This window comes from Rattus rattus, chromosome 5, assembly GCF_011064425.1.
Source record: "Rattus rattus isolate New Zealand chromosome 5, Rrattus_CSIRO_v1, whole genome shotgun sequence".
Taxonomy (NCBI): Eukaryota; Metazoa; Chordata; class Mammalia; order Rodentia; family Muridae; genus Rattus; species Rattus rattus.
The window spans coordinates 39359664-39385549 of NC_046158.1; the positions used below are offsets into that span (position 1 = coordinate 39359664).

The window sequence follows — 25886 nt, forward strand, 5'->3', positions numbered from 1 at the left end:
GGCCTAGAATGAATGTATGGATATATACATATATGTATGTGTATTCCGAAGTGTATGTTGTCACCTCCATTGATTCTTTAGTTTTGTGAACTTGAAACGGTTCAAAAGAATTTTTCTTCTTTAGAAATATTTTAGAGAAAATAATCTTTAATATTTTAAAATACACGGGGTTATCTTAAAAGATTTGTATTGAATGACTGAGTTGAGGAACTTGATGGATATGTTATTTGTAATTATAATTAGGCAGTTAAGTATGGTTGCGAAGATTAGATTTTGTCTCAAACACCAAATTTTCTTGCCTTTTCATTTGTACAGATGAATTCATCTGTTGTGAATCTCATAAACATGTTTTGTGAAAGAAAAAGACCACCCCCCCAATAATCTATGATTCTGTTTTTATTCAATTTGAAAGCAGCAGAACCATTTTGTACTGTTAGAAGCCAGAATCCCACCTGCCCGGAGGGTAGAGCCTGGAAGGGGGCTTGAGAGGTCTTTCATGTGGCTTCTGATATAGGTGAAGGGCACATCAACCACTGTGCTGTCCATGTCTTTATCGTTTGTGTGCCTTTCTGTATGCAGACTTGAATAAAGTTTGTCACCAATTGATTGAGCAAACATCATTGCACAGAATTGTAGTGATGGAAGTAAGTTACTGAGCTTCAGTCTGCAGCCTTTTCCAATCGAACAAAATTCCTAATCTCTTAGCAGTTAGTTTAGATTATAATTTGTGATGATCTAAATTATACACTTAGGAAGAAGACAAATTTTAAGGCTCAGTATTAGTTTTAAAGTTAAAAATGCTTTGTTTTCATTTTTACATGCTTAGTTACACTGCTATTCATGTGACTAATTTGACTCCTTGTTCTGTATCTGAGGCCATGCAAGTACAACTGCCATTTCTTTGTGGTATTTCTTTTGTGAGTGTCTCATGCTTACGAGCATCTTCTCTGGTTATTCCAGATGCTGAAGATAAACTGATATCTCAAAGTTGTAGTCATTAACTCTGAAATTAGGATTGAGGATAGCGCTGTGAAGGGATGTGTCTCTCTATAAAATCTGATAGAAGTGTATCCATGTGGGCCTTAGAACACTATCTTAATGCATTTTATGTTTATAGTATTTTCTTTTAATATAATGAATTCATTTTTAAAAAGCCTTTGATGCTAATTCAGAGATCCGTAATCTACTTACAATGTCTTTCACATGTAGTTTTGATGATAACTGACAAGCTGTAAGTTAATTAGCACAGCACTTACTAATGAGGATGTTAAAATTTAATTTAAAAGTGTAGATTTTTATTTGTACACTCTGAACAAATTGAAGGAAATTCAATCATACATATGATAAGCATTCTAGGCACTTTCCCCCCATCCAGGTGCTTTATTAGATAACAATAAGAAAATATAATTAACTTAAGGATAGCAAAGTTTTGAAAGTATGCTAAGATTGCTTGTCTTTAAAACTCGGGATAACCCAAAACCAAAGCAGTAAAATAAGGTCTGTTAATTAGCATGGAAGACAGCTTCTTGAATTAATATGTGGTGTTAATTAACAGGAAGTCTGATGTTGTGTTGTAATTACCACCAATATTTTTGACATACTGAGTGACTGAAGGTGAATTATATAGATAGCAATTGAGTAAACACTTTTGTGCTGAGGAACGTTTTCCTTTGTTTCTGTTTTCTAGAAATATGGACAGACTTCTTAGACTTGGAGGAGGTATGCCTGGACTGGGCCAGGTTAGTATGCAGACACTTTCTTAGTGTGTAAGCAACAATCTTTTATATAGTTATCTTAAGAGAAAGAACCAACATATCACTTCATGGTAAGAGGAACACCTTATTGGTGGTTACTAAAGCGCTACATGAAGTAACATTGGAAAGATTTTTATCCTTTTCTCCTAGGAATAAGAATTTCTAGATGTTGTTTGGTTTAAAATGTTGAGATATGTAAACTTAAAAGCTGCCTTTTCCAAAAGCCCCCACAACAACAACAACAACAACAACAACAACAACAACAAGAAAAAAAGAAAAGAGAGAGAACTTAAAGCATGATATTCTTGAGTTTATAATGTAAACTTTTTATGTTATACATGGAAATATGGCATACTTTTTTTTTGTAGATTCTGAAAACAACTTGTATGTATCCTTAACTCAAAATTTCTGCTAGTAATTATTGTGCATGGATGAATTGATAGTGGCTATTTTTTTCCTTTTAAGTTTGATATTTTTTATGGTTTCTTTTATACTGTTAATTAACTATTCAATGATTTCTCAGTTGTATTACTATTACTTATTTTGCTCGTTACTACTGGGCATTTGATTTCTAGGTAGATCGGTCAGAAGGCCATCTGTTTGCTTTCAGCTAAGGAATCTCCTTTTTGTTGTGCTGAGGATCAAAGCCCAGGCCTCACACATGCTAAGAAAGGGCTCCACCGTGCTCACCACACCTATTGCTTTGTCTCTAAGTTTTGGTTATATTTCTGCTTATCCTTTTCCTTAATTAATAGAAGGGGTTATTAGGCACCATTCTCTCCCTGCAACTTTAGTCTCTTACTTACCAGCTTTCCTTGGTTTCTGTATTATTACTCCCAGAATTTTGTCTTCCTTCATTCAAATTAAGGTGTATTTAGAGGAAGAAATACAGTTTTGAGACTTAATAAATGGTTTGTGTGTGTGTGTGTGTGTGTGTGTGTGTGTGTGTGCGTGTGCGTGCGCGCCTGCCTGCCTGCCTGCCTGTGTGTGTTTTAAAAGCATACCTACGAGAATCTTGACTAGGCCTGTCATGGTTTGTCCCTGAGAATTCCTTTTAGAAAGGTGCCTTCTTTTCCTGATTCTCTACCGTGTGCTGCAGCGGACTTATTTTTCATTTTTGTTAGCTTCGAACATTTCTCATGCTTACTGTTAGCCAGTTTCATCATGGCACTTCATTTTTTTGGATGATGTATTTCATTCTCTGTCATGGAGATGCTACAAATTTATGTGCAAATTATTAAGTCATTGCCTTAGCAAAATTCTTAACTGAAGTTGAATCATATCTGCATACCAAATTAGCTTTCCTTAATTATTAGATATATTATTTATTCATCTTGTAAATCTGTTCTGAAAATTACTGCACATGAAATAATGGCCACAGACTGAGATACACTGTCACAGAGACCTTTGCATGTCTTTGGAAAATATGGGAAATCCAGTGTTTATCCACTAATCTCTGTTTCTGATTTTATTAGCTAGCCTTGGGGACCTTAGTTTGGGTGTTTGTTAGAACTTTAATATGACCTACTATTCCATATATTTTTCTCTCCAGTTAGATGGCAAACTCTCAGAAGAGTAATGTGTAGAGTTCGTTTTTTGTGCCCCCCCCCCATTTTGTGCGAGTACACTGTCGCTGTCTTCAACACACCAAAAGAGAACATTGAATCCCATTACAGATGGTTGTGAACCTCCATGTGGTTGCTGGGAATTGAACTCAGGACCTCTGGAAGTGCAGTCAGTGCTCTTAACCACTGAGCCATCTCTCCAACCCTTGTGGTCTCTTTTTAAAAATACTAGATGATCAATTCTTTTGTTTCTCTTTTAAATTTTACTTTTGCAATTCAGTTTGTTCACCAGCTAGGAAGCTCCATGTGCTTCAGAATAGCAAGGGTCTTTATTCAGATCTCATTACCTGGGCTGCTTGATTCTGCCATTGACCAAAACTGAGCCCAATCTCTAGCCTTTTTTCCTTTCTCAAAATTGGTCAATCCAGTATTCCCATATTTAAGTCATGTAGTTGATCTTGTTTGGTGTTTAAGTGGCTAGGTGATGCCATCTAAGAGTCATTAAAGAACTACTTACTATCAGCGAACACCGTCTTTTGGAAAGTCCAAGATTTTTGAGGCTTTGTGCTGAGAAATCAAAGAGCAAATTATACAACCAGGATATGTTTTCATACTTAGTCTGATTATTTGTATGGTAATAATTCAGTCTTCCATTTGAATGTTGTTGTGTTTGTATTTAATGCTAGTTGTTTGCTTTCCCAAGGCTAATCTTATATTATCAGAGGATCCAACCTCTTGTAAGCTCTCTTACCTCCACTGACTCTTCTCTGTTGGTGAGGTTGTTAATGTGTATATTGCATTTTGTAATATGTGTACTATATGCATGTGTGTAGGCGTGCACACTTGAAGTCAGTAACGAGTATCTTCTGTTGTGCTATTCTCTTATATTTATGTATATGTCTTTTTCTTTTGATAGTTGTATGTATGTATTCTAGTTACTCTCATTCCTTCACATTCATGTCTTCATGTTTTGTTTGTGAACAACTGAGTTTAACCAGGTGCCATCTGTGTGACCATTGGATCAAACTATGGTTGGAACCTAATGGGTTCACCTGTGGGAACAGAAGTGAAGCCAATGACTGGTAAATTCTGCCATTGAATTCACTGACATCCAGTGATTCATCAGGGCCTGTTAGGACTCCCTCTCTGACCTGTGCTTGATTTGCTGAGAGTGGTGGCCTCATGCAGACCCAGTACAGGCAGCTCTAACTGCGGTGATACCATGTTTACAATGGTTGTGTTGTGTCCAGAATATAGTATTCTGCAGCCCATCTCTATCTTCCAGCTCATGGATTCTTTCTATCCTCTCTTCTGCTATGTTTTCTGAGCCTTAAATGGGCTGGTGTAGATATCCTGCCATAAGCAGCCATTTGTCTTGGTGTTCACTATAGTTCATTGTAAAGGAAGCTTACCTGGGGTAACATTTTTTTGGGGGGGATTGGGGGTCTGGTAGAGAGAGTTTGGTGTCAAATCCTATTTAGAAAAACTTGTTTAGAAGGTTTATTTTTATTTTTATTTTGTATGTGTGGGTGGTTTGCCTGCAGGAATGTCTGTGAACCATGGCTGTGTGGTGCTTTTGGAGGCCAGAAGAGGTTATCTGCTGTGCAGTTGCTGGGACCCAAACCAGCCTGCTGTGCAAGGAAAACAACTGCTGAGTCACTCCCCAGTGTGAGAAGGGTCTTCTCACTGAGCTGCTAGCTCATTGGCTTTTAGGCTAGCAGGCAAGCAAGCCCTCAGTGCCCCTGTCTGTCTTCCCAGTGGTAGGTTATGGGCATGTGAACCCATCTCAGGGTTTGTACATGTGTGTTGGAGAACTGAACTCAAAGCCTTATTGTTTGTGCAGCAAGCACTTTACCTACTGAGCCATTCTCTCAGCCTCAGGGACTGTATTTAAAAAACAAACTCCAGGGCAGCTTGCCTGTGAGTTTCCTCTATTTGTTTCTAGATTTTCTGAAATAACAACTTAGGCTCATACTTGATATTTCACTAACTATTCACTCTCATAATAGTGTATTCTAAGTACTTTACAATTACTGAGTCTATTGGCCAACCTACAGTCCCCTTCCCCAAATGAACCAAGGTTCCCACAAGTGCTAGACAAGTATTCTTCCCCCGTCTTTTAATTGAAAAATGTTTTTTCATGAAGTGTATTTTGATTTTCCCTAACTCCCTACCCACCCAACTTTATATTCCTTTTCAAGAATAAAAAACAGAATCATACACAGAAAACATACACCGCGCACGCACACACGCACACACACACACCATAATAATACCATTGAGGTTTTGTTGTTGCTGCTGGCTACTCCTGGATGTAGAGCATACCCTGAAGTGAGTAAGTGAGTCCCAGCGACACTTTGCTGGGCAAAAATGATTTTCCTTTTGCCAGTGGGTATCAACTGCATATAACTTCTTGGGACCCAGAGTTTACATCCCCCTCTTGGTGGTGGAACCTCCTTTGGCTTGACCTTTTGTAGGTTTTGGATGCTGGCGCAGTCTTAGTTGATGTGTGCATCAGTCCTTCTATGTCTGGAAGACACTGTGTTTCCTTGGAATCATCCATCACCTCTGGCTCTTATAGTTTTTCTGTCTCCTTTTCCTCATAGCTCCCTGATCCTTGAGGGCTTTGATGGAGACATACTATTTAGGACATAGTGCTCCAAAGCACTTTCTATAGAGTAACCAGGTGTGGGGTTTGTGTTAATTCTTACTTACTACAGGAAGCTTTTCTGATTTGGTTCGAGTGGTGCGTTGATCTGTGGGTGTAGCCATATGTCATTAGGAGTTCATTTTATTGCTATGCTATTCTAGAAGAATAATAGTATTAGGTTTTCCCCTAGACTCATGACCTGTCTGATCTCAGGTTCTTGATCACTTAGGCAGTGGTAGGTGAGTTCTATCTAAGGAAGTGGTCCTTGAGTCTAAGCAATAAGCGATGGGTTAGTCCTGTAACATTTGTGCCACTATTACACTAGTATACTTTGCAGGACGGTCATTCTTGTAGACATGAGTTAGTACATGAGTGAGATTGACAATTACTCTTCTCACCTAGTAGCATGCAGAATACCTTCTAGTGTCATCAATGCTAGCCAATGGGGGTGAAACTTCTAATTAGGGACCAAGTTCTCTACTTTGATGATGTAAATGTAAGTGTTGTCTTTAGCAGTAGGACCTTACCTCCAAGTTGTAGAGATCAACCAGTAGCCTTGGCAATAGCCTGTGATGTTTGGCCCCTTTGGTCAGTGAATCAAGATGTAACCCATTCCTGGCATTGCAGGATTTACTAGATTGCATAAGCTATCTAGTTGGGACATCATCTCCCTGACTAGTTGTTGACTCCATTCTCCATTTAGATTCCCCACCCCCCCCGTCTGCCCCCCCCCGGGTGTGTGTGTGTGTGTGTGTGTGTGTGTGTGTGTGTGTGTGTGTGTGTGTGAGAAAACCTCAGTAGTAGTAAGTTTTCCTATAGTGGTACAGGTGGCCTTTAGTGTTAGTTGTCCCTTCCCAATATCACCTTTTTCACCATATTCCCCTCCTTGTTTAGTCCTCCTATCCTAGTTTCTCTGTTGTCTTGCCATAACAATATATTATTCTATTTCCCTTTCTTTGAGAGATGCTGTCCTACCATGTAGTCCTTTACTGTATACCTAATCTCTCTGGTTTTTGGATTATAATACAAATATTGAAAGCTAAGAAAGGTTTTCTACAGAGTAAACTTGTAATATTGCCTTTCCTAGGTCTGGGTTACCTCACTCAGGATGATTGTTTCTAGCTCCATCCATTTACCTGCAGATTGTGTAAATAATTATATTTTCATTATCTATTCGTCAGTTCCTGAACATCTATGCTATTTCTAGTTTCTGGCTATTATTAACAGAGCGGCATTAAACATGGATGAGCAGGTGTCTCTGTGGTAGGATGTGGAGTCCTTTGGGTATATGCCAAGAGTGGGATAGCTGGATCTTGGGGTAGATTGATTCCCACCTTCCTGAGGAGCCACCACCCTGATTTCCATAGTAGCCACACAAGTTTATACTCCCATCAGCAGTGAATAAGTGCTCTCATTTATTTATTGGTCTTTGCCATTCTGACTGGGGTTAGATGAAATGTCAAAGTATTTATAATTTGCATTTCACTGATGGCTAAGGATGTTGAACATCTTAAAAGTGTTTCTCAGTCATTGTGTTTCATTGTTTGAGAATTCTCAGTTCTGTACCCTATTTTATTGAGTTATTTGTTTTCATGATGTTCAGTTTTCTTTGTTTATTCCAGATGCTAACCCTCTTTCAGATATATAGTTGATAAAGGTCTTTTCTATTCTGTAGGCTGCCGCTTTGCCTGGATAATGGTGTCTTTGGTGTAAACAAGCTTTGTAGCTTCATGAGGTCCCATTTATTAATTGTTGTTCTTAGTGCCTGTGCTATTAGTTTCCTCTTTTCCTTTGGCAGTGAGTTCAAGACTGTTCTCCACTTCTCTTCTAAAAGTATCAGTTTCAGGGCAATTGGTCTTATGTTGCAGTCCTTTGATCCATTTGGAGTTGAGTTGTGTAGGGTGATAGATATGGATCTATTTTCATTCTTTTATATACAGCTGTCTAGTTTGACCACCATTTGTTGAAGATGTTGTCCAGAAATAGACTATGTATGTATGGGAATGTGATTTATAATATAGGGGGCATTTCTGCTGTAGTAGAAGTAAAGTCAGTGAATGCTATCGAATTAAGTAGCTTTCAGTGTGGGAAAATGGAAATTAGATCCCATTCTTATATATATACAAAGTATTTTCCAGGTGGTTGAGCCATCTATATAGGAAACCAAACTATAGTTTTGGACAGTATACCTATTGGATAACTATTATCAGCTCAAACCAAAGTAGACATTGTTAGGAATGGAGAATTGGAGTGTTTGTACCTTGACGGAGATCATGTGTAGCTGTTATAGAAACAGTGTGGGTCTTCAGAATGTTAAAGCAGAATTTCCACATAATATAGCACTCCTGCTTCTTGGTATGGAACCAAAGAATTGAAAGCAAGACTACATACAACGTATTTGAATACCAGTGTTTAAAGCAATTTTTATATAATAGCCAAAAGATCGAAGCAATCCAAATGTCCTCCAGCAGTCGAATGATAAATGAGATGTGGCATGTTTGGAGTCTTACTTATTCAGCCTGAAAGGAATGAACTTGGGGCATAGGTATACCTAGACTGGAAATTGCCATGTAGAGCAGGTGGGCGGGTTACCCAAATCCATAGGATCAAAGGTGTGTGCCACCATGACTGCTAAACTTACAATTTAAGTGAATCAAAGCCAGACCTAAGTTATTTTGTTATGTCCTTACACCCTTAGGATAGGGTAGCACAAAGTACAACGTCATAAGTTGTATGTGTCTAGATAATATTCCACTAATTCTTTTTTCTATCTCGTGTGTGTGTGTGTGTGTGTGTGTGTGTGTGTGTGTGTGTGTGTGTGTGTGTGTGTGTGTGTTAGGGTATCTCTATGTAGCCCTGGCTGCCCTGGAAATCAATGTAAATCAGGCTGATCTTGAACTCACAAAGATTCATCTGCCTCTACCTCCTGATTGCTGTGATTAAAAGTGGTGTGTACCACTATGCCTGGCTAGCTGTCTTACTAATTCTTTCCCAAAAAGACAGACTTAAAGACTAGCAATAAATAAAAAAAAATACTGCACATTTAGCAGAACTTCAATCACTAAGAATTATTTTTAAAAAGTGAGAAAAAGAACACATTTTTTTAACTGTAGGTTAAGAATGGCCAACATGAATATGAAAAGAAATTTATTATCACTAAATCAGAGAGAGGACAACCACAATTAGTTTGGTGGTTTTCTTAAATGGACAGTTGTCTCAGATTGGCCTGGAACTCACTGTCCTCTTGCTTCTGTGTCTTTTGTCCTGGGACTTCAGTCATGTACTGTCCTTTGTAGTGGTTTGAATGAGAATAGCCCCTTTAGGCTCATACATTTGAATACTTGGTCCCTATTTGGTTGACCTGCTTGAGGAAGATTAGGAGGTGTGACCTTATTGGAGGAAATGTGTCCTTGAGGGTGGACTTTGAGGTTTCAAAAGCCCCTCCCCAACCTTAATGGTTGTCTTAACATGTAAGCTCTCGGTTACTGCTCAAGTGCCTTGCCTGCCATGCTTCCTGTAATGATGGTCAGGGACTCACTCCAACCCTCTGGAGACCTGAGCCTCCAAATTAAATGTCTTCTTTTCTAACTTGCTTTAGTCACAGTGTTTTGTCATACCAATAGAAATGTAACTAACGCGCGATACCCCAAAGCAGTTTTGATGTTTTAAAAGAAGTCTCTTGTGTTGTATGGTAATGAAAATTTAAGGGAAAAAATTCATGTAAAAGCTATTTTCTCTTATTGGAGGAGTGATGGTATGTGGAGAAGGAGGAGCTAGTTAAGGTTGTTTAAAACATCAACTAGCAAATAGCTTTTAAATGAACACATTGTATAGGAACTAGAAATGGTTAGCGTCGCTTTGGAGATGATTTTGACATATCTAATAGAGCTGGAAGTACCCCAGACTTACATGATTCAGCAAGTACAGTTTTCACTTTAGAGATTCTTGAAACATGTCTATCAAGGGGCACTAGAAATATTGACAAACTGGCAAATGTCTCTGTGGGGCAAATATATGAGGCAATATTATGTAGGAATGCAAATGAACTAGAATCTATATTAATATGTGCAGTAAACCTTATAAACATAGTACAAGAAAAATTAAGGTTATTTAAAAACAATAAGTAATACTTTTCAAGTGGACAGAACTGAGTAAAGTACTACGGTTTCTATGGAAACACTCAGCTTTACAGTATCCTGCATTGATGGTTACGTTTGCTATATCGGTCCTGTCAGTTAAGCACTTAAAATATGATAGGAGCAGCCCAAGAACTGAACTTTATATCCACTTTCTTATATACCTTTCAAGACCATAGCATATTTAGTATGACTAAACTGCATTAAAATGCTTTATGCTCATGGCTAGTAGTATTGTATAGTACAACTTAGATATTCTTCACAAGTTATGAGAGGTACAAGGTATTTGAGCTTTATATATAATGTTAGTTTAAAAAATATACAGAGTTGGGTGTGTACACCTTTAATTTCAGCACTTGGAAAACAGAGACAGACGTTACTGAGTTTGAGGCCAGCCTGATTGACAGTCAGTTCCAGCACAGGATTGTCTTCAAAGAAACCAACACACACACACACACACACACACACACACACACACACACACACACACCCCATTAAATCATTATCATCTTTTTTGAGACAAGATCTTACCATGTGGTCTGGCTATCTGGCCTGGTACTTGCTGTGTAGACCAGAGTAGCCTCAAACTCAGAGATGCACCTGTCTCTGGCTCCCCCATGTAACTCCCATGCCTGGTTAGAGTTCATGCTTTGGAAGAATATTGAAGATGGGATATAGGTAAGAATATTGAAGATGGGATATAGGTAAGAATATTGAAGATGGGATATAGGTAAGAATATTGAAGATGGGATATAGGTAAGAATATTGAAGATGGGATATAGGTGAGTAAGAATGATAGTAGAGACAAGCAGAGCCTGCAGTGATGCTGTATGGTAGTTATAGATAATTATAGCAGTTTTATTTTAACCTTAATATGCTAGCTATCACATAATGGCATGAGCCAGCATAGTTTAATGTGTAAGGTTAATATTTATAGCTGTTACATTTGAAATAAAAGTTTTAATTTTGTTGTTAACACTGGTGTGGCATCATGAAATGAACAGGCTTTTTGATAGTTTTTTTTTTTAATTAGTTGCCTTTATTTGTATTGTTTCTATGGATAGTTTTTAATCCAGATAGGTACTTTTATTTTTAACCTGATGTGATTCCCCCATACCGAAAAGAAGGGCTTAAAGGAATTTAAGGCTGTAGGCTAAAAAGAACCTCATTAAACATTGTTAAATTAACTTGGCCTTCTTCTTCCTGATAAGTCAAGAAAAATTGGGATAGTTTTATTTCTTTGCTTAACTACAAATAATAGATTTTACTGTAGTAACAAAGCAAGAATACATGATGTCTTTGCTATATTCAAAACTAAAGTTCCGATAGTTTCTAATCATTCTGCTCATGTGCTTGATCTGATGTAGCATTGAGAGAAGAAAGGTCAGGTCAAAAGTATTGAGAGCATTGTCTTTCTAGTCATTGTAGTATGATTCTGAATAGATAAACTATGAAAATGTGGTGGTCTTGAGGTTTCTCAAAAATAAGTAGGAACAATTCCTGTTGGCAGTGTAGTTAATCTGCTATTTTGTGAAGGGTTTTGAAGGGAAACTTTTGAGTACTAAATTTCAGTTTTGATTTGCAATTATAAAAGTTGATTTGTTTGAGTTTTCTGGAACAAAGAGAGGTGGTCATACCTTTTTACTTATACTGAAACTGCTCACAAGAATACCAGCTTCTGATGAGATAAAACCATAACTGAGGAAGAATGAGTGGTGGGATCTGTATATCTGATTATTTTTTATGAGATGGGGCAGAAAAGAAAATAACCTATGTTTAAGACAGGAGTCTCAGATACTGCAGCTTGATCTTTATTACTGCGGTTACTTCATTACTTAATAGACTGAGGTGTTATGATCTTAAAAATCCAATTTGTGGTTTCTTCGTTATCTTCCACATTGTTTTATGTATTTTTGTTTTCTGTTTGAGGTAGGGTCTCATTGTGTAACCTAGGCTGGTTCAAGATTCTGAGCGATGGTTACAGGTGCATGCTGTGGTGGTCCATCGTGCTTTCCTGTTGAACAACTTTCCGTCTCCAGTTTGCACGTTGAGCTTCTACGTTTTCAGTCGATGTGATCATTAAAGGCAGTTTTGTTTTCATCATACCTATTTAAACCTGGGCATGCAGCAATGGAGTTCTCCTTCACCACACACCTTCATGGCTCTGTGTCTGTACTGACTGCTCCAAAAGCATGCCACTGAGCAGTGCAGTGATCCTCCCAAGGCTGCCTTCAGTACAACACTTTATACTGCTCCCAGTGCTTCCACAAGCCTTTGCCTCTGCAGAGAGAATGCTGTGGAAGAGTGAGGGAGCACTGGGGGACACTAACATAGATTAGTGTCTTATTCTGACCCTTATAACTATCCCCTTTTAGTGGAGTACACTCTCGCCCAGCCTGACTTCCTGTTAATCAGTTCTTTATTTCTTTATATTGTAAACACTAGAACTAAGGCTGGAGAGAATGCTTAAGAGTCCTTTCCGCTCCAGAAGACTCCAGTTTTACCAGCACTCATCCCAGTTCCAAGGGATCCAACACCCTCTTCCAGCCTTCATGCACACTGGAGCACACGTCTCTTTCACACACAAATATAAATAAAACATTTTTTATAAAAGAGCTGGACACATGGACTTTGTCTCACTACTCAAGAGACAGAGGCAGGCAGATCTCTGTGATTTTGTGGCCAGCCTGGTCTACATAGTAAGTTCCAGACAGTCAGGGATGTTACAGAGAGAAATTCTGTCTCAAAAGTCAAAATAACAACAACAACAACAACAAATGTAAAAAGAGAAAGGCATATGGTAGGGTTGACTAGCTCAGTATTGGACACTTAGCAGACAGCACAGTTCCCTGGGATTGATTACTTAGCACTGCCAACAAAGACTAACTATAAAAAACTAAATCCAGCTGTTGATAAGTGCCTCACTCTGTTTTGTAGAAAAGCAGATTTCTTACACCTTTGAGAAAGTACTTAGAATGTGTTATTTCCATTATAACTGTCGCCCTATAGAGTTGGTTTTAATTTAGTATGTTTCTTCTTCCCTGTTTCTGATCTTCTCATGTGTGGATTCTGCTTACTGTACACATTTCCTGTTTCCTACTTCATAGACTCAAAGGGGCCCCTGAATATTTGATTGCTGATTTGCTATAGTACGCTAACTTGAAGGCTTTCAGTTTGATCTACTAAAAATTGTAATCACATAGACAGACAATCAGGTATTTGGAATTATGAGTCACTGCTGGTGGAATTTAGAGCAAGTGTATGGGTCCTGAAAAAGAATCTACTTAAACGTTGACCATTTTGTCAAGATTCTTGTCTAGTACTTAACAGAAATGTGTCAAGAGAGTACAGGGCTGGTAGAACATTAGGTGTTTTGATGTGAGATGTTTCTGTTCCACCTTTTCACTCATTCTTCATTCCAGTCTTGCAAAGGTAGGGATTGTTATTCCCACACTATGGGTCGAGTGCTATACGAATAGCAAGTGTAGTTACAGGTCTTCCAGATGCTCATGTTATGTCAATAGTTAATGTTCCCTTATAGATAAACTATATTGTTACTGCCTATATGCCTCAAAAGTTAAAACTGAAGCACTCATGATTTATACTACAAAATGTAGATGATGGGTAATATACTTATGTTTTTAAAACATAAAATGTAAAGTGTTTAAAGGGTTATTCTTGGGTTTAATGGTTAAGAACACATAAGAGCTGACTTTAGTTCCCCATACTCACATCAGACAGTTCAGGGGCTTCTGGCCTCTATGGTAACCTGAGCTCAAACATAGAACTACAATAATGAGCCTAAGCCCTAAAAATAGAAGAGAGAGAGCTGTTGTTTATTTTGGCATAGAATATTTGATTTCTGTGTTAGGAATTTTAAACCATGATAATATTTTTAAAATTTTTTTCCCTGTGATAATGTGTATCTGGGCTTGTTGATATAGGTTGAAGTTACAAATAGTACAACTCTTAAAAGAATATTTGAATTTTTGACTAATAAAAAACTCCACATTTTTCTTGCTACTCACAGTTGGGTTATTGCTCTAAACTAATTGCCAAAATATGTTGTTTTACTAAAAAAAATTATTTTGGGAAAGAAGCTTCTCATGTTAGTACAATGACCATTAGGTAGTACCTTGACTTGTGTAGTGAAAGAGGCACAGAGAGCTGGTTTATTTGAATAATCGACTTGCCAATTAGCCATCAAGTGCTCCCATCTGTGAGATTGTTGATCAGATGGGTTCGCTGGGTTGTTTCCAGACTAGGGCATCATAAATGGCACTTGAAAACTGTCACTCTGATGATGGGTTTCAAGTATTACACTGCTTGGTGCTGTGGAACCTTTTTTTCCTTTTGCAGCACCATGTTTTTTTAGAACATACTGATCCCACTTATGAATTCTGTGGCATCCAGAGAACTTGGGAGACCTGCCACTGATGTAAAGTTCTGCTTAATCTGCTGCTCTGGCCTGGGCTGCTTTTAAACCACGCTGGTAACAGCTTCTTTCATGGCCTTCACAGTCATGTTGGTTGGTGATCTGACTGGCACAGGCAGGCACTGTGCATTGCCTGTTGGCCATGTAACTGGCACACTGGCAAGTTTCTTTGTACTTTGCCATCAATAAAAGCTCATTTTTAAATGTCTCCTTTATAGACGTATAGAGTAGCCTAAGGCCATGTGAGTGTTGAGATTTCTCATAGCAGTTGTGTGAAATGACTTTGCACTCTTCTTTACATTTTGTAAGAATTTAAATCGCTTACAACTTATATTTTAAAATTTATTCAATAACTTAGGAGTATACATTTCTGTAACTAAAACCCCTTCTCATTGTTCTCTATCTTTCAGGCTTGGCCGTCTGCATGTGGGAAGCTTTCCTTGGTTGACTCTTTCAGTCCCTGTGGGTGTGTCTAGACACCAGAATCTGAGTGATAGTCCTGTGTGTAGGCTTGTGCCAGGCTTCTCTTCTCTTCTCAGGGGACCCTGATTTTGAACCATCTTCCTGGTCTCTAGTTTGTGTAGGAAAGAAATCTGAGACTGCCCTCTCTGCCGTCCTGGCACAGGTTGCTAAAGTCACTGGCAGAGGGAGTGTCTTTATTTGGGGAATGGTTGACAGTTGCTCTGGAGTTGGGTAAGATCTAAACAGGGCTGAAATCCATGGCAAAGGCAAGAAAATGAGATTGTTGGGGAACTTTGTAGGCAGTTTGGGTTTAGTGTTTTATTCCCAGTGTAGATCTTCTTCAGATATTGGTATCATCCCCAGGCTCCTAGCTTTCACTTGTAGACAGTCTCAGTGAGGAAGTGACAAACTCTTGTAATTTGGAATTGTGGGTTGTATTTCCTTTTTGTTTTGTTAAGTTTGGGTGGTAGTGCTTCTCCTCTGTAAGAAAATGCCCAGTATTAAATAGTAATAAATGTTATTTAACATTAACTAACCAGGAGGTTTCCCTTCATAGGTGGGAAATTGATACTTTGTAACAAGTAACTTTAGTATATCTTTGAAAAAATAGTACATTTGATAAAAAACGGTTTTATGACACAACTGAGAGACTGTTGCTTTTAAGTGTGCCTCTTTTGTGAATAAGCAGAAGTATAAAAAAGGAGACGAGAAATAGACACCACAGTGTGACCTATAATTTTCTTCACAGAATGATAGGACATTCCCTGTGCCTTTGAACACTGTCACTTGCATGCTTTGTAAGCATGTTTCTTCTGATGTGTTTTTCTGTTCCTTTCCCCTTAGTTCCTCAGAAGTAGGAACTGTGTGGGAGTTTTCTTCCTTCCTAAGCAATGTTTTGAATAAATCAGTGCTTAATGATATTGCAGGTAATAGTATTTCTAGGAAGTACCAAAGAAGTGGGTTTTATTCTTTAATCTTTATTATGCCTGCAAACTTCTTAGCGTTTGTGCTTCTAATCAACATGAACAAGTAGATTTTTGTTGTTGTATGAGAAATAAGATGTTTTTATAAGCAAATAATTACTTTTAAATATACCTGTATTAAATGTATATATGATATGTTGCAGAATTTAAAAGTTCTATTTATTGAATCCTGCGTGCCCCTACCATTCCCTGTTCCCTTCTTTGGAAAAAACTGTTTCCTGATTCTTTTTGGCCTTTCAAAGATACTGCCTATCAGTTGTGTCTGAGTGAAATAGAAAGGAAGGCAGAAATATATAGAAATAATGTGTTGTAGCCTTTAGCCACATATGGCTAAAGCCATATATAACTGATCATGACTGAAAACTAAATGTTTATTTAACCTTAAATAAGTTGTTTAAATAGCTTCTTGAAGCAGTGGTTACTATAGTAGATGGTGTATTGTACATATTATAGTGTATACTGGGGGTTATTTTGTCTCATATTCGTATGTATAAAGCACCCCTCCCCAAGTTCTGGCTATAGAACTCAGGGCTTTGTGAATGTTAGGCAAAGTGCTCTACCACGGAGCTAGATCTTCAGCTCTAGAGCTTGTGTTTCTTAACTCATACCTTGCTGTTCTTTTAATCTTTGGAGTAACTATGATTTAGTCCTCTATTGGTAAATACTTGTTTCCTATCATACTTCAGGTAATTGTTATCCTTTGGTTTACAGTCTCTCTCCAAGGTATACATGCATATGTCTAGAAGTTAAATTTCTAGAATTGATGGTCATCTTAATCACAATAGGTTTAGCTTGTGCTAGAAATATCCCAGGCTTTGGCTCTGAATTTAAGCTTTACGGTGTACTTGAACACTGGTTAACTCAAGCCTGAGCATCTTCATTTGGAACCGTTACTATTAGCTGCTTTTCTGTTGCTATGCTAAAACACTCCGAACAAGGCAATTTATAACAGGAAGGGTTTGTTGGGTTTATGAGTCCAGAGCGAAAAGAAGCTTGGTAACAAGTAGTGCAGCAGCTATGGTGGCTGGAGCATAATATTCAAACTGTAAGCAAAGAGGACAAACTGGGAGGTGGCACCAGGCCTTGAAACCTCAAAGCCCACCCTTAGTGACATATGTTCTCCAACACAACCACATCTCTCAAGCTCCCCAAATACCAACACCCCCTGGGGACCAAGTGTGCAGATGCCCATGACTGTGGGGGACATCTCATTTAAATCACCAGATACTTTGCAGTTATTAATGCAATGGTGGATCTGCCAAATGGTGCTAGAGGTTCAAGTGAGAGGTGGTGACAATGGCAGTTCTGTTACTTGCTTAACTGACAATGAAACATAAAACAAGCCCAAAGGTGGATGTGGTTGAACATTTGGAACAGCCTTAGCTAACTCGTCAGATTTGTAAGTAGGGCCAGCCACTGTGCATCTTACTGGACCTCCCTGAATTGCATGGGTCATTTTAAAACTGTTTTTATGTTAGAGTCTGTGTATCAACTGGCAAGACTGCATTTCACGTTGTTAATGGTGCTTTGCTTCTCAGCCAATCTTGATATAGGATTGAATGTATTTGAATAGCATGTGACTTCTCAATAGAACATAGAAAATGGAAAAGCTCATGATCTTTAGAATAGCAAGTTTTTGGTCTGAAATTTGTATGAGTTTGGATACAGTTTATTTCAATAACTTTGCTTACTTGAAACAAAACTCCTAGAATTGTATTAGAAAGTTAAAATTTATAACTTGATTCCTTAGCCACAGATGAGCTCATATTAAAAGCTTTGGGTCAGCTCTTAGCACTGCCATTTGAATGTTTAACTGTAGAAGCAACTTATTCAGGGTGGGGAGATGACTCAGCAGGTAAAGGCGTTTGCTGCTAAGGCTCTTTCTTGACCTGAGTTTGGTCACTGGGACTCATTTGGTACAAAGAGAGAACCTATTCCCATTGTTGTCTTCTAACCTCTTATATATATGGCATGACGTGCACATAAGCACAAAGAAACAAAGATATTGTAACATACTAAAATTATATATAGCATATATATATTAAAGATTTATTTGTTGGTTTTATGCTAGTATACCGTGGCTGTCTTCAGATCCCTTTACAGCCACCATGTGGTTGCTGAGAACTGAACTCTCTCTGGAGGAGCAGTCAGTGCCCTTAACCACTGAGCCATCTCTCCAGCCCCTCAAATTATATTTTTCAATGAGGTGTTTGTTTGAAATCAGTGCCTAAAGTTTTCTAAGTATCTACTTTAAGAATCAGTTTCAGACATGTTCTGTATTTGTATGGGGGGAGAGGAAAATGTGTTCAGTTTGTTTTCCTTTCTTTTTTAGTCTCTACCTAAAAAGCATATTTGTGTATTAAACTCAGCTCAAGGAAAAAAACAAAGTATTGAACTTTATATCTGAATTTAGTACATATTTCTTAAGTGTACATGTTATATTGAAATTAGATTTGCTATTTTTTAGTAGACGCCAGTAATCTTAAGTATTAAAGGTTTATTGTTAGAAGTAGTAGGAGGAATAGCAGTTATGTGCCAGGCTCTATACCAAATGTATTCCATATGTTATCTCATTTAATCCTTACATTAACTAGTAAGGACCATGTGGTATGATTAGCACCATTCACAAAAAAGTGAGTCTTAGTTTTAAGCAATAAAGATGCAACCTCAGATGTATGCTTTCTGATTTAAAATATTTATATGTCATTGATATCCTCACTGATATTTTAGTTTGGGGAGGGATTGAGGATTAATCAGATTGTTGCCAGGCATGTCATCTTATATACTGAATTTGAGGCTTAGGTAGTTAAGGTTAGCGTTGTGAATTGCCGTTCACAGCTGCCACCATAGTTAACTCTGAAACATTGGAATATTTTTTTTTGAGTGTATAAATAAGGCACATTTGCTGGACATAGTGATACACATATTTAGACCCAGCATTTGGGAGGCAGGCAGATCTCTGTGAGTTTGAGGCCAACCTAGTCTCCATAGAGAGTGCTAGCCTAGTCTCCATAGAGAGTGCTAGCCTAGTCTCCATAGAGAGTGCTAGCCTAGTCTCCATAGAGAGTGCTAGCCTAGTCTACATAGAGAGTGCTAGCCCAGCCAGTGTTACACAGTGAAGCCTTCTCAAAAAGAAAAAAGAAAAAGAAAGAAAGAAAGCTTATTTGAAGTAACTGGTAACTGGCAGAAAGAAAATTGGATCAGGAATATGAGTTAAAATTTTGAATGCGTCTTTAGAGTTGTAGCTTATACAAGCTATTCATCTACCTATATTTCCTTGTATTTGCATTTGATCTAGCTAAAAGGCTAAGAAAACTTCCTGTGTTTAAAACAAAACAACAGATAGTCATTCTCTTCAGGGACATGTCTCGGTCTCTGGAGAATAAATTAAGTCTTTTGAGGCTGGATTAGTTAACCACCAAACTGAGTTGTTTTAAAGCCAGCCTCTCGTACTACCTTTGAGCATCTTTAATGCATGTATTCTCCCACATGAGCTTGTTGGCTGTCCTAGCATACACTGCCATCATGTAAACGCCATTAACCCAGCAGAACAAATTTCTTGGACCTCTATAGCTTAAGCTAAATACATCAGTTTTCTTTATAAGCCTCTTAACTTCAAGTATCTTGTTATAAATAGCAAGGGGGTGGGGAGGAAACAAAATATAATCAAAGTGAGTATCCAACAGTAGATGAACAATTTTAAAAAGTGATATGTGTACATATGGTAGTATTATCTAACAGTAGGAAAAAAAATAAAATGTGGTAGAACTGGAGAACATTATTATGTAAATTAAGCCAGGCATAGAAACACAAATAACACATGATCTTACACACATGTAGAAGAACGATCTCAGAAAAGTAGAACTCTATATATCAAAGCATCATATAATGTCCTATAAGTATGTATAATTCTTGTTTTCATTAAAAAGAGAACAAAAGTGCATTTGCCACCACAACCTCCTAAGTATCAGACTTAGTAACAGATCACAATGTAGAGTGTCCATTGTTTGCATAGGGGATTAGTCTGATGCTCCTTGTATTCAGATTCTAAATTCTGTACCCCCAAGATTTGGTTGCACCCCAACTAGGAGATCCTCAGGTATGCCAGCTTTTGTTTTGGCATAAACCTTGTCCGCCAAGTTATACCTGATTGGTTAATAAAGATTCCTACAGCCTGGGCTGGGCTGAAGAAAGGCAGAACAAAGGCTCATAGGCTTGGAGTCTCAGGCAAGGACCAGGAAGGGGTGTGTGTGTGTGTGGTGGAGGGGTAGATGGATCATGACATGGCCATGAGGGCTGGCCTGTTGGAGTAGGAGCTGCTCAGGAAGAACACGGCAGTGATATCTCAGGGTCATTGACAGGAAGTAGACAGAACAGCAGAGAGTTGATACCTGCCCAGCTCTAGTGCTTTAAGGCTTACTATAAATATAAGGCTTTGTATCTTTTATTTGGGAACTAAATGATCTAAGGTAGGGTAGAAACCCTTAAATAATATTTACTACAACAGTTTGCCCTCTGGGTTATATTCATGATGAGGCAGCTGACCAGCCTCTAAAGACTGTTATCATAGCAACCTAGGAAAATCAGAATTCAAAATGTGAAATGCAGTTTCTTCTGACTACTGATTTTTGTAAATATGTTAGGAGGGCTAAGAAATATCAGTAGAACCACACTAAGTCAGGGACTGTCTTTAAAGTAATAAAAACCAAATAAAGGGTATGTGAAATATGATTCTGTTACTAGCACCATAGAGAAAATGAAAACTAACAGATAATGACAGCACAGCAGAAATTATCGGTTAGTAAAAAGGATCACGAATAGATTACCCAGCAGCATACTAAGCACACTGAATGATGAATGTTCAACTTCTTGCTTGTAGTGGTGCTTTCACAAGTGTGTACAGTTGTTCCCAGATATTCATGGAGGACAAGTTTAGAATCCCCTACAGGTAAACTCTTTGGTGCACAAGTACCTTATGAAAGGTCGTGATATTTTTATTAGTATTTATGCTTAGACTCCTGTATAGTTGAAGTCATCTCTAGATTGCTTAAGATTTTATTAGTAGTCATCACACCATCTTGTGTAGGGAGAGAAAAGGTCAGTATAGGCGCAGCTCCCCCAGCCGGTGAGCTTGTGTCAAGTTAAATAAAACTAGCCACCAGTCCAGTTGTTTTACAACTATCATCAGGGTGCCTCTCTGGAACTTTTTAACTCCTTAACGGTAGCTCTACCCATTAAACAAGAATTGCCTCTTGCTCTTCCTTAGTTATTTCCTTGGGGGAAAGGTACTGAGTGAAGACAGACAGTGATGGCGATTCCTGCCTTGGTGGCACACAGAGTTTGTTACATCCAGTCTGATCATGAAACTGGGTCTTGAGGCCAGAACAGGACTACCTGTCATCCTCTAGCCCTGCCATATGGCCCTTTGCCTGAGAGCTTGGCTCCACAGCCACACGGATCCACAGCATTCCAAACAGAATGACCAGCTGGGGACCAGGTGTTCATATCCACGTGGGAGACATTTTACATTTAAATTACATTTAACACTTTTTCTCTACCCACTGTCAATTACTATTGCACTTTCTATTTTTGACTATGACTACTTTTAAGTCCTTTTGTGACTGAGGCATATTTCACATGCATTGTAAAATTCAGAATTTTTATTTTTTACTGCTGAATAGTTTTTCATCATACATTGTCACCGCTCTAGTCAGTGGAATTGACTGGAGAACCTGGGAAAATTGAGCCAATAAATGAGGCAGACTAAAGACTCATGCAGGAGTCAACTTTAGTCAAGTCTGAGACAATTTATACTCTCAGGTTAAGACAGGTCACCTGGGGGCTGGAACATGGCTCCGCGGTTAAGAGCACTGACTGCTCTTCCAGAGGTCCTGAGTTCAATTCCCAGCAACCACATGGTGGCTCACAACCATCTGTAATGGGATCTGATGCCCTCTTCTGGTGTGTCTGAAGACAGTTACAGTTTCTGATTCATATACATAAAGTAATGAATAAATAAATAAATCTTAAAAAAAGAAAAAGAGGGGGAAAAAAGGTTACCCGAGTAAAGTTCTCATGAGTTAAGCTGTTTGCAGTCACAATGACAAGCCACCCACGGGAAAACTGTTTTTCCATGAAGGAATATAAAGGATAGTTTGAACATTTAATTAAGGAGCAACACCAAGCAATAATGAGTAGTCTGGAGTAAACTCTTGTATCTGCTACATCTGTGAGGGGTACCATGAACAACTCCATGTTTCACCAGCACTCAGAATTCCCCTGGCACTTTCATTCCTTCCTGTGTTCTGACAGTGCGTGTGTACTACCTTGTGCTTATCCATCCATCCACTATGATTAGTTGGGCTGTCTCCCACTCTTGGCTAGTGTGACTAATGCTGCTATTAACATTGAAGACCTATCTGCTTGAGTCTGTATATTCAGATTTTTCTTTGTAAATGTAATCAAAAATGAGTTGCTGGTTTTTGAAAGACTAATGTGTTTTTCTCAGCAGTCCATTACCTTATGAAAAGACTTAGGAGAGGAAACAATGACTCAGTAGTTTCACTTCCAGTTGCTCTTTCCTTTGTGCATTTCTCTCTAGCATCATTCTCTTTCTGCCCAAAGGACACAACATTTTGTGATGCACATATGCTGCCCATCTTAGTAGTTAGCCAATCCTCCCACCCTTTTTACAGCTAAGCTTTTGTGTTTACTTTTTGAAAACTTTTTTTTTTTTAAGACTTTTTTTTAAAAAAACGAAACTGTTGGATTTAGGGGTCTTTTCTGTAGGCACAACTACCTTTACATAATTTCAAGTATTTCCTATTAATCTGTGACTCTTCTTTTCCCCATCCTGGTGGTGACTTTTGAAGAACAAAAGCTTTAACTTTGAGGTCTTCTATCATCTCACATTATAAACTTCTGAGTTTTCTGGTTTTAATGTTGTATTAGTTATATGTGCAGTGTCTTGCCTTGGGCTCTTTTTCCTCCTGCTCTAGGAGCACTGTCCTTTCCTGTGTCATGTTAATTTAAGTCTTTCCCTAGTGTACTGGTGAAAGGATACTTGTTCCCAGGGCTCTCTGGGAGTTTTGCTTTTCCCGCTAATCCTTTTGGGTGATTCTATAGATTCCTTATACACACATATGATTGTCACATAACTGAGTACAGAAAATCTGAGGACCCCTAGAATTTTAAGATGGCTCAAGCTGTTTCAGTCTTCCTGTAATCTTGGCTATCTCGCTTCATTTCATAGCGTGCATCAGCTTTCTGTGATTTACCGTCCTGCACTTTAGGACCTTGGGAAACTTGGATGACCACTGGGAGGGGAAGGTTCATCCCATTTGTTTCCCAGGTGTTACCTTGGCTTGTCTGCTACCTTGTCACAAACTGTTGTTTCACTTGGCTTTGTCCTTTGCAGGTGAGGATAGAAATCTAAATTAGGCTATTTTTGTTTTTGTTTTTTGTTTTTGTTTTTATCATCCCTCTTGTGAGAAGGTGATATCATAGAACAATTACATAGTTAGGCTGGCCTTGAACATTTGGTCTTCTTGCCTCAACCTTGAGTGCAGAGATGACTGGCAGGTACCACCATACTTTTTTTTTAATGGAAAAAAAAAATGATGTTGGAATAGATGTTCTAGAAGAGTGATTCTCAACCTTCCTAGTGACATGTGACCCTTTAATACAGTTCTTCATGTTGTGTAATACTTGTTAGACTATAAGAGAATGCACTCAAATTGAAGAATTAATTTAATTCAACTCGACAGACAATGTGAGGATGAGGCGTATATGTTTTTGTGTGTAATTTAAGTTTGATGTATAGGGCAAGATTTCTTGAGTGTGGTAGTACTAATAATAGAGACAGATTGATCCATTTACAGTGACATTTGAAACCTGTTTTCTCAATAACACACTGAGGAGTTTCCTTTAGTTAGAGTTTATGGAACACTTACTATGTACAAGGCGCTCTGGTGTCTCACGATTATGAAGTGATTAGTGTGTTTACAGTCCTGTAGTTGTGCTGTTGTTATATGCTTGATTTTTCACATGTATAAGTGAGATCCTAGTTAATCCCCACTATGTTTAAAACGTTCAGGGGCAGGCCATGGTGGCACACGCCTGTCTGTAATCCCGTACTCTAGAAAGTAAAACAGCAGTCTAGCAAACTTGAAACATATCCAGACCAAACAATGAAAGCCTGTGGTAGAGACAGGGAGGAAAGAAGAAAGAAAATTAAATAGCTGGCTTGTCTCACAGATTGTAGCATTGTCTCAGCAGCAGAAGAAAGTGTATATAATTGTGTTTAACGGTATTATAAAGTAGTGGCACACCTCTGCACCGAAGGAGATGCACACCAGCAGTGTCGCTTGGCCTTCATTCTAGCTGGAGTTCCTTCTAGGGAGCCCTAGGGTGGACCAGAGGCAAAAGGCATGAGAATGTCAGACCTCTAGGAGTCAGGAAGAGTAGTTCCAAGATCAGCAAGGGATTTAAGATGTTTTGAAGGATGTTTTGAAGCCTTCTCTGGCTGCTGGAGGACTGAACTGTTACTGTGGCTACTCCTGGCTGTGGCTGTGAGAGAATCCTGACAGATAGAAGAAAAATCTCGTGACCTGGTAGGAGAAAATGATAAGGAGTCAAACAAATGAGGTGGCTCTCCTAGAGAGGTTACAGCCAGCCGCTGTTTAACAAAAGTTTTGAGAGTACTGTGGGTCAGGGTTCATACATATATTCAAGAGTATACCAGGAAGCTGGCAACCACTCCTCAGGGGCGGACTGGTCCAGATCAACAAAAGTAATGAGAAGGAGATGGTGGTTGGGAGAATCAACAAGACTCACATCTTCAATGGAAGTAACTGGATCATGCTGTTATATAAAGGGGGTGACAAATATGACAACCACTGTGGCCAAGAGCAGTGTCGTGCAGTGGTGATCTCCTACGATCGACACACACCAGTGGATAGTTTTAACCCAGTGTCTGAGGAGCAAGGCAAAGTCCAGGATTGCCTCTACCTCTTTGAGATGGATAGCAGCCTGGCCTGTTCACCAGAGGCCTCACACTTGTCATATTTGCATCGTTGGTTGCTGTCTATGTCATTGGGGGTTTCTTATACCAGTGACTGGTAGTGGGGGGGGGCCAAGGGAATGGAGCAGTTTCCTCATCTGGCTTTCTGGCAGGATCTTGGTAACCTAGTAGCTGACGGTTGTGACTTTCTGTGCCATTCCAAACCCTGCAATGTGCCCGCAGCATATCATGGATTCAGAAGAAAGGGATGATCATTTGCTACCAATGTGATTGCACTTTTAATGTCCAGCCACTTCTTCAGTCTCCAAACCAAAGCATCCTCAGCAGACTTCTCAAGCAGTCTCTCCCTCTCTCACCTCGCCATTAATTTTCCTTCTTTCCAGTTGGCTTTTGATTTGACCCGAACCTGCCTCCCTTTGCTCCTATTGTTTTTCCTCTGCACTAGTACAGTGGAAGGCAGACAGACATACGGCCTGTGGGGCAGACTCCTATACCCCAGGAAGAGAAAGGACATGAGTCCTGGCTGTAAACATTTTTGTAAGTTAAGACACTGAATTCTTTAATTAAAAAAGCAAAGATTACTTGTAAAAAAAAATAAATAAAAAGTAAGATAAAGTAGTAAAAATGCATGGATGATTGTCACATATATTAGGGACTACTTTATGCTAACATAATAAATGAAAGGCAAGTCGAGAAATTATGTGGACTTTTAGTAAATAATTTTAAAAACATTAAAAATAATACTATATCACCTATACCGTTATGTAGTGAAAATGTAAAGAAGTACATGATAAAGTAAGATAAATTGGTATATGCCTATTAGTCGTAGTAGTCGTAGCCCTTGTGAGACAGAGAATAAAATGCCTGAGGCCAGTGGTG

General features: G+C 38.6%; 1 protein-coding gene and 1 pseudogene across 1 annotated transcript in view; both read left to right on the top strand.

Annotated features, from left to right (window-relative positions):
* Psmd14 (proteasome 26S subunit, non-ATPase 14) overlaps positions 1-25886 on the top strand; it is a 94443-nt gene that overhangs the window by 8839 nt on the left and 59718 nt on the right. The window contains exon 3 of the mRNA XM_032903380.1: positions 1688-1739. Within this exon, the coding sequence (XP_032759271.1) occupies positions 1692-1739 (48 nt within the window). The 5' untranslated portion in view covers positions 1688-1691. The remainder of the gene's footprint in view (positions 1-1687; positions 1740-25886) is intronic.
* Positions 17829-25828, top strand: LOC116899957 (annotated as a pseudogene).